Source organism: Pezoporus occidentalis, unplaced genomic scaffold, assembly GCF_034315485.1.
Source record: "Pezoporus occidentalis ecotype Australia unplaced genomic scaffold, CSIRO_AGI_Poc_V1 ctg304, whole genome shotgun sequence".
NCBI lineage: Eukaryota > Metazoa > Chordata > Aves > Psittaciformes > Psittacidae > Pezoporus > Pezoporus occidentalis.
Window position 1 is genome coordinate 360241 of NW_026914986.1, and position 14698 is coordinate 374938.

Here is a 14698-nt window from a genome sequence, read left to right on the forward strand (position 1 = left end):
GTAGACGGTCACTGCAGGACTCTCATCATCACAGGAGGTGTCTTATTGCCATGGTGTCTCTTACAAAACAGCATCGCTAGAGCCGGGACAGAAGTGGAGTGTTCCATCACACACACACACACACACGGCCGTGCCCACAGCAGCTTTGTTTCTACCTGGAGCCGGACGTTGCTGGGAGAGAAGACCTGGATTCTGTGCACGTTTTAGGAGCAGGGAACGGTTGTCTTTAAGACAGACCAGCACTAAGTCCCAGACAACAGGTCTGAGGGGAAACCAGCCCCAGAGGATCGGCTTCGAGCTTGTCCTGGGCGATGCTGGGCTGAGCCAAGCACCGGCCTCTAGAGTGACACACACCAGGGTTACGGTCTCAGGTGAGGCAGTCTGGAGCAAGCAGCATCCTGGGTGCAGGGCAGCCCGTGGGTGACTGTGGAGCGACCACAGCAACGCCTTTGCTCTATGAATTACCAGTGTAGTTTATTTTAAAATCCAAGCGAGGCTACAGAGTCCCAGGTCACCGTGGTGTTCCCAGCCAGGCCCGGCCGTCACGTCACTCAGACTCACACAGGAGAGCATCTAGACAAGTGTGCAAGGCTTTTCCTGCCAGGATTCCCTCCACGACGCACAATAGAAAACCAGAGGGAAGTGCTGGGCTCACCTACTGGCCCCGGGAGCCTGCAGGATCCAGCTGGTTCAGCTCAGACTGATCCAGCAGTTCAAAGTCATCTCCTTCCGCATCAGTGTCCAAGTCCAAGCTGGCCATTCTGAGGTAAGTCTTTGCAGCCCTCTGGGGATTGTCGCTGCGTGAGGGGCCTGGTTGAGGGGCTCCTGCCAGGGCGAGCTGGATCATGCTTCTGGTGACGAAGCCGGCGATGTTGCCAGGCAGGTTCTGTACGGGGGGCAGGCCACTGCCTTCCTCCTGCTCATACGGGAGGTGCAGATCTTCAGTCACTTGGGAGCGGTAAGCCAGGCTCGGGATCCCAATGCTGGTGTCATCTTCATCATCTATGCCAGTTACCTCTGGGTTTATGGAAGGGAAGTCAGGGAGATCCCGGGCAAAAGATTCTTCTGGGTCACTGTGACCATCAAGGTCTGGAAGAGGAGAAAGAGCTTTAAACACACAGCAACAGCCCAGAGGCCAGGGCAGCACAGCACATGAAAGCTGGGCAACAGCTCCCCCCCCAAGGCTCACAGACCAAACCCTCCCCAGTGCCCCCCTCACACAGGTACTGGGGCTGCTGCTGAGCTCCCAGTTCACACACAAGGAACGAGGATGCGGAACCAGACACCCCCCCCCCGCCCCAGACCAAGCTGCACTGTGTCCCTGCAGGCAGGGACTGGCAGAGCTGGATCTGCCTGTGAGAGCAGTCCTAACTGCTCACTAAAGCACCACAGGAATGAAGGAAGCTCCATCCTGAAAAAAAACAGGTACTTGCATCTCATCTTAGGCAGCAAGAGAGACATCAAAGAGGCAGACCTCAAGGCCAGAAGGCAATGCATCCTCCCTCTGACCCGTCACACTGGCGCCTGCTCAGCATTCCACACCTTCCAGAAGCTGCCCCATTCCCTCTCACCTTCTGACCCCTCTGTCAGCGGAGTCTGGCCCCTTGAAAGGTTGAATATCCCATTCTCCGTGTAGGAAACCTCAGCATCCGAATGCTCTGAGTCGGAGATGGTGAGTTCCTTGGCGACCACAGAGTCATCCAGCTTTCAAAGAGGAGATAACACTGAAAACATCACTACTGGGAAGCTTATTCCTGTGCCTCAAGACAAAACACATGATCCATCCACCTCCAGTGAAAGCCAACCCTCATGGAGGCTCATTTCACACTTTACAGCCCAGCCTAGGAGACTGTAGTTGGTACGAGCAGCTCTGGACATATCTGAGCGAGACAGAATAAGACAGACCATTCTCAAAGGAGAATATCCTCATCTGATCTTCCACAAGAACTCAACTACAATGTGCTGGATACGTGCCCGCTCACTACATGTCCACACCACACAGTGAGTTTATTGTATTCAGCTGCTGCTGTTACCTTAGGACAGAAGGCAGCAAGTTCCTCCTCACTGTCACTCCCATCATCCACAGCCTCCTGGTTCAGGGATCGGTGACGCACTGCCAGAAACCAGAGTCAAAGCTCAGGGCTGCTGCTGGGACAGGGCTCTGTACAGGACCAGCCTTGTGCCAAGCACAAAGCCCCTTAATCTGGCAAGCTTGGACATGACCCTGCACAGCATGCTTTGCTCCACAGCACAGCAACGTGATCACTTCCAACTTGGGCTGCTGCACATCTTTTGCTGAGATGAACGTGTCTGGCAGCTGCCTTGCACTGAACCCTCCCTCTGTTTTCAGTGCAACACAAGATGGAACACACAGTTCTGGCAGCTGAGGAACGGAGCAGCTCAGCACCATGAGGAGCTGGCACTGGGAGGTGTCAGCGCTTGCTGGGAGCTGCTGGGAGGCAGAGATGCTTCACCTCCTTCCCTGAGGGCACTGGAGCGGCTGCATGCTGCAGCCCAGCCCACTCCAGGCTCCCCTCATGGGCTGTTTCAGGTACTGAGGATCAGTGGCTGAAGGGTCACAAACACAGCACGGGAACTTACGTTGCTTCTCCCGCTGCTTTGGTATCACATAGCCTCGAAAGCTGAACCGCAGCCGCTGAAGAGCTGGCTCCAGCCTCACGTACATGCGCTGCCCCAGTCTGTGGTACACAGCAAGGGGCCACAGCAGGATGAAGAGCACTGAGGTAAGTGGGAATGCACATTAGAAGTTTGCCCAGAATGCAAACATCCTGCCTGTTTTGTGATGCAGAGAATGCCACATCTGAAGGAAGGCAATGCCGCAGGAGGTTGTCAGAACACTGCAACCACCTCCATCGAGGCAGCAAAACTGAGAGGCCAACCTCCTAGTGCTCTGGTGTGTGGTTACTGAGCACTCAAACATGTTCTCTCTGCACCAGAGACCCCAGAGTCCCAGTCAGGAACCACCACATTCCAGGCAGAACGTATTCTTTCCAATTGTAAAGCCGTTCACAGAAGCTTTCCTTCTGAGCAGGAGAGCCCCATCCCAGCCATTCAGATCCCACTCATCTCTACCCCCTTTTCACTTCTAAGTCTGTACTGGCACAGAGATCTACTTACACAGCAAGTATGAGAGCAAGAGTCCAGGGATATAGCGGCCCAGGACAGCCAGGAAAGTGAAGACTCCACACACTAGAAGGCAAAACTGAAGACAGGGGAGACAGTGAGTTTCCAAAGCAGTGGATTCACTTGGTTCTTGCAGATTCTAAGTCATACTTCTAATGACAGCAAAACCTTCCCAGTGCTCTAGCACCACCTCTGGGACCAGCACAGGCAGCATTGCCAAGGCCTCTTGCCTCAGCATATGAACAGCTTCCCAAAGCTAGGAAGAGGCTTTGCAGAGACAGGAAGCTTGAAGGTGAAAAGGACAAGGACAGTTCCAGCATGTTACAAGTTGCTCTTTGCATAAGCCTTAAAAAAAAGAAAAAGGGGAACACAAAAAAAGCAGCTTGACACCTCTTCCTCACTGCTCAAATCCACTGAGGGAGTTTGACAGACACTGACAGAGCTGGAAACCTACAGAAGGAGCAGCTACATTTCACAACCAGCATGCCAACACTCGCTTCCTCCTCCCTCCTCCCCAGCCTGGCTGTTCTGCCTGTGCTTTCCATCCCTCCTCACCACTTAACAGCATTGGGGGAGACGTGGTAACCTCCCATGTGTGACTGCATTCAGCCAACGCTGGATGCCACCACGAGAGGATCCTGGTGGGCAGCAGAGGCTCCACACCATGTGTTTTATGTGCTGAGGTCTGTACATTCTTACCTTGCCAGGGTTTTGCCTCTTGAAAATGAAGAGATTGCTTAAGAAGTTGGTCCCAGCCACCCATCCTTCAGCCAAATGGTGGCAGAGCTCTGGCACTCCAAGCAGCCGAGGGTGGACATATCCCCAGCTGCAGGAAAGGCAGGAATTCAGGAAGAGAGCTCACTGCATCGACCAGTGCAGAAATCACTTGTTACAGACACTTGTCTCAATACTTCCTTCTCTCCTCCCACAGCACTGAGCTCCTTAGAGCTGTAGGTGAGGCTCAGCTGTCTTCCAGAACAGCACTGCCAGGGACTGCTCTCCAAGTGCCCCAGCTCTCCCACAGCTAAGGAGAAGCAATTCCAGTCTCTCACTCTTTGGCTTGGACTAGTTTCCATGCTACTGGAGGGAAAGGGCAGTGCAGAAGCAAATCCATTTGCTTTTTCTGCATTGATTTAATCGACTGCAACCCAAAGAATTCAGCACGAGGTCTCTACAAGCAGCTTTGGACCTTACTTCATATATTCAGTTCCTTTGGAGGCACTGTCTTTGGCAAGTTCTATTAGTGCTTCTTAACTGCTAGTCACGAGTATGGAGGTTAAGGAAGAGCAGTTCCTTCTGTACCTGGGCCTCTTGCAAAAGAAAACAAAGTAAAACCTGTCATTTGGCACCAGCCCAAGTGATTTAATCAGGAGCTGAGCACCCAACGCAGCACCACAGGGCAGGAAGGTGTTATTAGTAAGGCAACACCCCAACTTTTCTCAAGCCATCATTAATGCTGCAGTCAGATCCCAAGTATGCAGTGCCAGCTCCTGGAACAAGCTGTTAAACATTCCCTGTCAAGTCTCAGAAGACTTCATCCTTTCCCAAGGAAAGGCTGGTTTCCTGCTACAGGAGGCCCATACAGAAGGAGCTGCTTTTGAGGCAGCACCTCTAACTTAAGGGCACAAGGGAAGTTTTGCAATGCTAAGAAAGCACTGTCAAGGGCTAGTAGGAAGGCAAAGTGTATTGTAACAGCTTAGGCCAGTCAAATACTTGTCCCAGCTGCTTGACAGGGTCGAGGGCTCCCTTCTCCCCTTTTCTTCCTCGCTCAAAGAGCACATGCAGGTGGTAGTTGACACGGTATCATCACAGCAAACACCAAGAGCAGAGAAGTCAATTAGTTTCCTACCTCTCATTGTCTAATTCGTCAGGTCTTGCCACTAAAATATTAAGAACAGACACTACATTAGTTGCAAGGAATTTGCCATGAGAACACTTAGGTCTTGGGATTTAAGTAAAGCTTTAATGAGTTGGGGAATACCTGGGAAAGGCATTAACTGTAATTAAGAACCAGAGATGGATCACTCCATAACACACTTTGAACGTGCACGTGTGACAGTAGGAGGTGCAAGAGGGTCTCCCTGTTGCTCCTGGGGATCTGTTGGATGCTGTCTGGAAGGTAATAGCAAAACCCAACCGCTTCCATCTCCCCCCTTCCCCTGTGCACACGTGAAGGAAGAGCAGCTGATTACTGAGAGGCGTCAGAGACTAAAGCCTTTGGATACTTTCGCACCCAGCCTGGGACTGGAAAAGTTATCCTGACAAATGGAAACCAAGGTTCTGAGGGAGCTGGGCCGACACTTCCTCATAAGCAGGAATGCTTCAGCTACAGAGCCTGAGCCAAGCTGCTGCTGGAGCCCGAGGAAAGCTTTAATGTCTTCCCAAGAACTACACAGAACACAGGCTCAAGCAGAAAGCTGGGAGCTGCTCTTGCTTGTTAGTGAGGGACCCACCTCTGGGAGCATGCAAACCACACACACTGCTCAACACCGACCTGTCCATGCAAACCCTGTGCTGCAGGAGGGGTAGTAGTCATGAGTATATTAATATCAAATGACAGCTAGAGTAGCTCTGCTTCCTGAAAGCTCCAGACTAACTTCCTTAACAGCCAGCACGATGTCTCTCCTTTCAAAGAGCTCTCAACAGCAAGGCTGGGCCTCATCTTTGTCCTACACCACGAAGCTGGTTTATGATGGACTCAGAGGAGAAATCCAGATGTTTCCCACAAACACTTCCAAGATTTTGCTCTTGGACTGAACGATGGGAATGTGAATCCCTGCTTCAACCCTGCGCTAGTCCACGTACGCCTGATGGGTCAAGCTTAGGAGACAAATACCAGTGTCACTAGCATGAAAAGGTCTTTATGTTCCAGCTCCAGGAAGAACACACCTCTTGCTTCTAGACTCACAAAGCACAAGAGCCAGGGTTTTAACTATTTCACTCCAGAGCTTGCACCTCTGGGACTAAACCCAGCGCTCGCTTTGCTGCTATCCGCTCAAATGTTGCAACTTACCTCCAATTTCAGGCCAGATTTTGCTCTTCCACTGATCTACACAAACTACTACTATGAGGGTAAACGCAACCAGGAACAGCAAGCGAAGAGAAGTCAGAGCAAAAAACCTATGGGGAAGAAACGAAGACATGGTACTGACCAGACCTGCATGACACACACCAGAGCGGTAACAGCCTCACTCACACCAAGCCAGGCACTCGGAACAGTTGTAGCCAGAGCAAAGTAAGCAAGTGGTAATCAGCATCCCCAGCCTGCCCATGGTGTATCAGGCAGCTCCAGGGACCCTTATCTGCTCGGGTCATTCCCAACTCCCGGCAGAGCAGCAGAACCGGTGGGTTTTGCTGGTTAGTTCAGTGCTTTGGGATAACAAGGAAGAGAGGCGGGGGGGGGATGATCAGAGGACTGCAGCACCTCCTGTACAAAGATAGGCTCAGAAAGCTGGGGCTGCTCAGCCTAGAGACGAGAAGGCTGCGTGGAGACCTCAGAGCAGCTTCCAGTGTCTGAAGGGGGGCTATAGGGATGCTGGGGAGGGACTATTCGTTAGGGACTGTAGTGATAAGACAAGGGGTAACAGGCTCAAACTGAAACAGAGGAAGTTTAGATTGGATCTAAGGAAGTTCTTTCCTGTGAGGGTGGTGAGGCACTGGAATGGGTTGCCCGGGGAGGTTGTGAATGCTCCATCCCTGGCAGTGTTCAAGGCCAGGTAGGACGAAGCCTTGGGTGAGATGGTTTAGTGTGAGGTGTCCCTGCCCATGGCAGGGGGTTGGAACCGCATGCTCTTAAGGTCCTTTCCAACCCGAACTATTCCGATTCTATGAAGCAGACACCAGCGCCTCCACGCTCCCCTGAGCGGCTGAAGCACGGCAGGAGCGCGACCTCTCGGGCTGCCTGCTCGGGTCCCACCTCCGGCCGTGACCTGTCCCCAGCCCGCCCGGGGACCGCCACCCCCAGGAGAGGGGCGGGCAGGGCCCCCGGTGCCCAGCGCCCAGCCCATACCCGCGTCAGGGAAGCGCGATAACAACACCCCCCCCCCGGCAGCCCACGGCGCTCCGGCGGCCCCCGCGGTACCGAGCGGCCCCTGGCGCCGCTGGGGAGCGGACCCCGGCCCGCTCGGTTTTCCCCCCGGCCCGGGCCCCGCTCACCAGAAGAGGCCGTGCACCGCCGCCCACCACAGCGCGCTGCGGCCCGGCCGCTCCCACACGAGCGCGGCCTGCACGGCGCTCAGCAGCGGCTCGTAGGGCCCGAGGCGGCTCCGCAGCGCCGCGCTCACCGCCTGCACCCGCCGCTGCCGCTCGCCGGGGGCCGCCGCCGCCATCGCTCCCTCACGGCGTCAACATCCGGCCGCCTCACGCGCGCGCACGGCCGCTGGCCGACATGGCGGCGCCCTGCCGCCGCCGGAAGCACTGCAACCCTGGGCGCCGCCATTTCAGCGCAGGCGCGGCGGCCGCCGGCTTGTCAGAGCGCATGCGCGTTTCCAGGATTGGGAAGAGGGGAGGTGCCAAACGGCGCTGTCCCGGAAGTTGCCCGCGCGCACGCGCAGTGCGGTTGGCGCCGGGCGGGAGCCGCGGCGGGGCAGCGGGCGGAGGAGCGGAGCGGGGCGGAGCGGAGCGGAGCTGAACGGGGCTGGGCCGCGATGCCGCGGGAGATCATCACCCTGCAGCTGGGCCAGTGCGGCAACCAGAGTGAGCGCGCCGGCGGCGGCGGCGGCGGAGGGACCGGGGCGGCGCGCTCCGGGCGGGGCCGGGATGCTGAGGGAAAGGGGGCGGAGCCTGATCGAGTGGGCGTGGTTTTGAGGAGGGCGGGGTCTGAAGTGGGCCGCAGCCGCCCGGTCGGGTTCCGCCCCGCAGTCGGGTTCGAGTTCTGGAAGCAGCTCTGCGCCGAGCACGGCATCAGCCCCGAGGGCATCGTGGAGGAGTTCGCCACCGAGGGCACCGACCGCAAGGACGTCTTCTTCTACCAGGTACTGCGGGCGCTGCCCCTGCCCCGCGCTCGCTGTGCTGCGGGGGGGGCCGCTGCCCGTGTCACCGCCGTGATCCGTGCGGCGGGGCCGCTGGCACCGCCCCAGCAGCCTCCCGGTGCCCGTGGGCTGACGCTGCCCCCGGGCTGGTTGGAGCGGCAGCCACAGGCAGGATGCTGCCAGCGCTCCTTCTGTGCTCTGCGCCTGTGGAGGCAGAAGCACGAAGCTGAGGTGCTATAGATACCTCCTGACGTAAGCACCCGTTCCGGGAGAGCCCCCCCCTCTGCCTGCCCCGCGTGCAGAGTGGGCTCTGGGGCTCATGGAGCTGCTGCGGGGTGGGCGGGTTGCGTGGAGCAAGTGTCCTTCCTCCTCCTGCTCCTCCTCCCCGTCGCTGTCCCGCGGCCACGGGGTGGCACAAGCATGCCCTGTTTCTTCTGCACTGATCTTGCTGCTCCTCCTCGCAGGCAGATGATGAGCACTACATCCCACGAGCCGTGCTGCTGGACCTGGAGCCCCGAGTTATCCATTCCATCCTGAACTCCCCTTATGCCAACCTTTACAACCCAGAAAACATCTACTTGTCTGAGCATGGCGGGGGAGCCGGGAACAACTGGGCCAGTGGCTTCTCACAGGTAACAGCTTTGGTGCTCCTGGGTCATTTGGTGTGAGGCTGAATCGTGGCTCTCTTGTGTCAGGCTCAGGATGTGGTTTCTGAGATCCACCTCATCCTTCAGTAGGGACTCACGCCAGGGCACCCTGGGCACAGGAGCATGCTGCCAGCCTGCCGTGGTTCACTCCAGGCTTGAGCTGCTCTTCTCTGTTTCCTGTGGGAAAGGAACGAGATGTGGTCTGGTGTCTCTTGCAGGGAGAAAAAATCCACGAAGATATCTTTGATATAATAGACAGAGAGGCTGATGGGAGCGACAGCTTGGAAGTAAGTACATCAAGGGGGTTGGACCTGCCTGCCCTGCCCTCGAGTCAGGTAGAGCAAGTTTGGCCTCGGGCACTGTAGAAGGAGGGGAATGGCATGGAGAGCCCAGGGAAAGGGTGGGCACGTGCGCCTCTGTGTCATAGACCCGACTGGACTCTGCAGGTGATGTTGGAGCTATTCTGGTCTGTTGTGGGGTGGGAGGAACCAGAAGGCTCCTGCGCAGCAGTTGCACGTTGTGGTGTGTGCAGAGATGCAGTTGCCCTGGCTGGAGGTGGTGGTGGTGGCACAAGGGGCTTTGCTCTGCCTGCTCCTGGCGCTGAGCTGCACTTTGAGCTGCCCGTGTCCTGCTTCCTTGCAGGGCTTTGTGCTTTGCCACTCCATTGCTGGCGGAACGGGCTCGGGACTGGGCTCGTACCTCCTGGAGAGGCTGAATGACAGGTGAGTGCTCGCTCAGGCTGTCCCTGTCCCTCCCGGCCCAGCCTCGGCGCCCTGCCAGAGCACAGCGCTGACTCAGAGCCACCACCCCCACCCAAACACTGCCTTGTGCAACCCCTGGCACGCTGCCCCGCGAGGGGATGGCTCCTGATACGCCTCAGGACCTCAGAGTCTGCAACTGGCCTCAGCCTCTGCCTTCTCTCAGCCGTACTCAGCAGGCAGCTGCCTTCAGACACCCTGGCTGTGCCGGGGAGGGTGGGAGGCTGTAGCTGTGGGCTCCGAGCTGCCATCGCTGCCTGTTTGAACTTGCAGCCTCTTGACAAGGCTTGTAAGCAGCTGTTTAATCAGCCTGTGGATGGCTCAGCCTTGCCTGCAGCGCTGTCTGGCAGCTTCCTCCTGTACTGCTGGGGTAGGCACTGCTGGGACAAATTCTCTGCCTCACTGGGAGCCAACTCTGGCACGCAGCACTGGTGACTCAGTGCTGTCCTGAGCCCTGGAGACTGTACAGGGAGCTGGTGGGAGGAGAGTGCTGGCTCGGCGGTGTTAACTCTTGAGATGGCTGGGCTTTCTCCCCAGGTATCCCAAGAAGCTGGTGGAGACGTACTCAGTTTTCCCCAACCAGGATGAGATGAGCGACGTTGTGGTCCAGCCCTACAACTCTCTGCTGACACTGAAGAGGCTGACACAGAACGCTGACTGCGTGGTAAGAGGAGTGTCACTGTGTGCCAGGCAGCTCCTGCGTGGCAGCCCCGTCCCCGCCGCTCAGCTGTGTGGCCTTTGCTGGGACAAGTGCTGTAGGGGAGTGGGGTGAGGGCCACAGCAACGGGCCATGTGCCCCAGGCACAGCATCCCTGTCCGGAAGGACTGAGCAGATGTGAGATGGGGTGACTCCAGGGACGAGGGCTCTGTGCTGAGCACTGCTGTGCTGTCCACTTGGGCATTGGTGCCTCCATGACCCAGCACATTCTTCCCACGGCAGCACTGGCTCCACTTCCTCTGCTTGCACTCGAGTCCAGCCTTGCTTTCAGCACTCACACGTCCCAGCCAGGCAGCATCTTCACCATGCTCCAGGGCCTTCGCTCAGCTCCTAACCAAGGCGCTGCTCATCTCTCCCAAGCTTATATCTGTATGAGGCAGGGCAGGAGCTGCTCTCCAGAGCTGCTGGGGCTGACAGGAGCTGCGAGGTGCTGGCCCAGAGGCAGAGCTCTTTGGGAGAACACTGAGGAGCTCAGCCAGGACGGGAGGGAAGAGCTTCCATCGACAGTGTCAGTTAGGCTGCACATGGGTCAGCGAGTGGGTTCTGGTGTCTGCCACCTGCCGTGGTGCTCAGGGCCCGTGCTGGGCAAGGGATGCCCTAGGACACAGGCTGGGACTGCCCCTGTGCAGGCTGAGGCTCCTCACAGAGCCGGTGCTTTCCTCTTGCAGGTGGTTCTGGACAACACGGCCTTGAACCGCATCGCGACAGACCGGCTGCACATCCAGAACCCATCCTTCTCTCAGATCAACCAGCTGGTGAGAAGGGGCAGCCTGCACAGGCTTGAATGTGACCATGGGGTGACGCGGGTGCTCACCCCATCCTCTTCCCTCCAGGTCTCCACCATCATGTCTGCCAGCACCACCACGCTCCGGTACCCCGGGTACATGAACAACGACCTCATCGGGCTCATTGCCTCGCTGATCCCCACACCCCGGCTGCACTTCCTCATGACGGGCTACACGCCGCTCACCACCGACCAGTCGGTAATGCCCCTTCCTGGGGCAGGAGCTGCCATGCTCACCCCGTGCACGCTCACCTCATAACATCCCTCAGTCCCCTGGTCCTGCTGTGAGCTGGGGTTGCGCGTTCCAAAGCCCAGGCCCACGTGTGATGTGCATCAGACGTGAGCAGGCCCTTGCACGCCTGCTGGGCTCCCTGCTGCAGCCATGGCAGAGCTGACAGCATCTGACCAGACAGAAGCCCCCCTTAGAAACCATGGGGAGGAGCCCAGCACAGTGGCCCTCCCCATCCTGCTGTCCCGCTGGGCCACCAGCCCAGGCTCTCTGGGTCAGAACACTGTTGGGTGTTGGCATTCGTGGGCTCCAGGCATCGTGTTCTGGGGTAGGGGGGGAACTGCCACCCCTCTCCTGCCTCACGTGCTTCCGTTCAGCTCGTCCCCAGCCAGTGCCCCTCGTTAGGGTGAGGTGTGAGAGGCTCTCACTGCGTTGGCCGTGCTGCAGGAGCTCGCTCACAGCTGCTCTTCTCCTTATGTGCATTCCCCTCAGGATGTTGCTCAGAGAAGCAAATCCGAGAAACTGCTGGCTCTGAAAAGGGTATCGAGTGTGTGACCTGTCCTCTGCCCAGGAGTGTGGGGAGGGCTCAGCCAGGGCCTGGAGCCGGGCTGCCACATGCGGAGCTGTCCTTGCCCCGGGCTCTCCCCTGGCAGCTCCCTGTGCCTGTGGTGGCCGGTGGGATCGAGCCTTCTCCTGTCCTGCAGCCCCGCTCCTTGCTTGGGCAGCAGAACAGGAGAGGAGTTTGATGGGAACAACGTAAAACGTGTCCCTGTCACTCTGGCTTCACCTGAGCCTCGCCCCAGCCCCTGCTGTGCTGCTGGGGGGCAGCTCAGCACCCTTGTGTTGGAGCCTCTGCCAACGCTCTGGTTCTCAGCCTGGCTGTGCCTGTTGTGTGGCTTTGGGATCTCCCTGTCCTGCATGTGGCTCTGCATGTGTGTCCATCCCCGGGGCGAGGGCTTCTCCGTGCAGCTGCCCTCTGCTCCTTTGTGTGTGTGTGTGTGTGTGTGTGCAGGGCACAAGCTCGCCTGCTCCCTCTGACCCCGAGCTGGCATTTGCAGGTGGCCAGCGTGAGGAAAACCACAGTCCTGGATGTGATGAGGCGATTGCTGCAGCCTAAGAACGTGATGGTGTCCACAGGGCGAGACAGGCAGACCAACCACTGCTACATTGCCATCCTCAACATCATCCAGGGGGAGGTGGATCCCACACAGGTGAGCTCCTGTGGCCATTCCAGATGGTGATGGTGATGGCATGGCCAGCCAGGGGAGAGCATGGTCACCCTGTTCCTCTGTGGGGATCCTGGGGTAAGACTGAACCATACCTGAGAAGTGGCTCCAAGTTGCTCCTATGGGCCCTGGCCTTGTGGAAGGCCCCTCATCCCTGACCATGAGCAGCTGCATTTGCTGGAATCCACCTTCCTGCAGCCAAATACCCTTGTGAGGAGCAACTCCTGGGTCTGCTGGGACCAGGCTGCTCTGCCCATCACCCTGCTGCCCTTCTCTGCTCTCATCCCACCAGGTTCACAAGAGCCTGCAGCGGATCCGGGAGAGGAAACTGGCCAACTTCATCCCCTGGGGTCCTGCCAGCATCCAGGTGGCTTTATCCCGCAAGTCCCCGTACCTACCCTCGGCACACCGTGTCAGCGGCCTCATGATGGCAAACCACACCAACATCTCCTCGGTGAGCGCTTCCCCCTGCACCGCGGGGGCCCCGTCTGCACCTCTCATGTCCCTGGGGGTTTCACAACGCCGCAGCAGGCTGGGAGCGGGCACGGCAGGCCTGGGGTCCCATTCACCCCGGTGCTGCCCTCCCTCCAAGGAGCAAGCCGGGCTCCTTCCTCCGTGCTGGGTGCAGTGGCGGCCGTGGGGCTCCCCGGGGCGGGGAGGGGGGTCGGTGGCCGCGCTGAGCCCCGCGCCGCCCGCAGCTCTTTGAGCGGACGTGCCGGCAGTACGACAAGCTGCGCAAGCGGGAGGCCTTCCTGGAGCAGTTCCGCAAGGAGGACATCTTCAAGGACAACTTCGACGAGCTGGACAACTCCCGGGAGATCGTGCAGCAGCTCATCGACGAGTACCACGCGGCCACGCGCCCCGACTACATCTCCTGGGGCACGCAGGAGCAGTGAGCGCCCTGCTGCCGCCGCCTCCACGCACGCCGGCGGGGCTCAGCCCTGCCGTGCCCACGTTTAGCACCCCTCAGCGCTGCCCGGCCGCGGCACCGGCTGCACACACACACACACACACCACACACACGTGCGCTGCGCTCCTCGGCGCCAGCAACCCCGCAAGACCCTTGGCAGGGCACAGCCCCTGCTCCCCCCGTGGCCCAGGACAGGACTGGGGCAGCTGCGTGCTGCGCTGGGAGGGAACCTCTGCCCATGCGAGCAACGCTCGCTCGGAGGAGGGTGACGAGAGCGAACCCAGGGGCTTGGAACAGGCCTGGCCTGATGAGGTGGGTGCGCGCAAGCCCTGCGGCCAAAGGCTCTGTGTGGCTGAGCTAGTCCTTGCCCTGGGCGGGAGCCTTGTTCCTCCTTCGCCAGATCAGGCCTGGGGCACAGGCTGTATCTATATTTTTGTAGGTTATTTTGCTTTAATAAAGGCTGCTCCTGCACTGACGCTGCCTCCGCGTGTCCCTACGCGAGCAGCTGGGCAAGGAGCAGCTGCAGATGCTGCCAAGGGCCAGTGCTTGCTGCGTGCAGCCCCGCTGCGCAGCCGCAGCTCTGCAGGGTCCTGGGAGCACTTGGACCGGGGCCGCTGCTCCCCTGCACGTCCCGGTGGGGCCGGGAGCTGCTCCCGCCGGGGCCACTGCTGCGGCAGAGCCAGAAATACCGGCAGGACCTGCTGCCACGGCTGACCAGGGCCGGGAGCCGGCGCCGCCCTGCCCGCAGCGCTGCTTCACAGGGACGAGGCCCCATGCAGGGGCCCTCAGCACGCAGGAGCCAAGGCAGGGGACGGCACTGCAGCACAGGACACGAGCTCAGCGCCGGCCGGTGTCAATGGGGACCTGGGCAGTGCCCAGTCCTGCCCTGCCCTGCGTGATTCAGGCTGCAGGGGACAGGGGCGTGGGGTGGTGCTGGCGCGGTCCCAAGCCCACGGGCAGCTCAAGGTGAGAATTGGCCTTTTCCTCTGACCCTGTGGCACGGACCAGGAGGCTAAAAATACCCCTCAGCGCCGGGCTCCCACGCCCTCTTTGGCACCAGCCCCGCCGAGGCGCCTGCTGCCGGGACAGCCAGTGCCAGGGGGTGCCGGGGAGCCGGAGCTGCCCGCGCTGTTGGGGAGCTGCCAAAGGCTGTGGCCGGCAGGCGCTGCCCCCAAGGACACGCTGTGCTGCTCCCGCTGCGTGTCCCGGCCCTGCTGCAGGATCAGGGCGTCCCTCCGCAGCCCCACCGGCACCGCAGCCCCACCGGCACCGCAGCCCCACCGGCACCGCAGCCCCACCGCAGCCCCACCGG

The 14698-nt window shown here is 59.3% G+C and overlaps 2 protein-coding genes across 4 annotated transcripts; one reads left to right on the forward strand and one right to left on the reverse strand.

The window, feature by feature from the left end:
- Nucleotides 1-12: 12 nt before the first annotated feature.
- On the reverse strand, nucleotides 13-7527 carry RETREG3 (reticulophagy regulator family member 3). Of its 3 annotated transcripts, none has more exons than XM_062627685.1 (9): nucleotides 7300-7527; nucleotides 6158-6264; nucleotides 4994-5024; nucleotides 3844-3970; nucleotides 3139-3223; nucleotides 2602-2739; nucleotides 2034-2113; nucleotides 1572-1704; nucleotides 13-1089 (listed from the first exon to the last, which is right to left on the reverse strand). In XM_062627685.1, exons 1-9 carry the CDS (start codon nucleotides 7470-7472, stop codon nucleotides 656-658), a joined length of 1308 nt encoding a protein of 435 aa, XP_062483669.1. In that variant the 5' UTR covers nucleotides 7473-7527; the 3' UTR covers nucleotides 13-655. The 3 variants fall into 3 exon arrangements, with proteins under 3 accessions (XP_062483669.1, XP_062483670.1, XP_062483671.1); XM_062627686.1 differs by lacking the exon at nucleotides 7300-7527 and adding an exon at nucleotides 6355-6493; XM_062627687.1 differs by lacking the exon at nucleotides 7300-7527 and adding an exon at nucleotides 5126-5256 and having other exon boundaries at nucleotides 4994-5045.
- Nucleotides 7528-7682: 155 nt separating this feature from the next.
- TUBG1 (tubulin gamma 1) lies at nucleotides 7683-13476 on the forward strand. Its single transcript, XM_062627684.1, has 11 exons — nucleotides 7683-7839; nucleotides 8005-8117; nucleotides 8579-8746; nucleotides 8980-9048; nucleotides 9404-9483; nucleotides 10057-10183; nucleotides 10906-10992; nucleotides 11071-11220; nucleotides 12309-12461; nucleotides 12769-12930; nucleotides 13175-13476. The coding sequence occupies exons 1-11, from the start codon at nucleotides 7791-7793 to the stop codon at nucleotides 13370-13372; spliced, it is 1356 nt and encodes a 451-aa protein (XP_062483668.1). The 5' UTR covers nucleotides 7683-7790; the 3' UTR covers nucleotides 13373-13476.
- Nucleotides 13477-14698: the final 1222 nt, after the last annotated feature.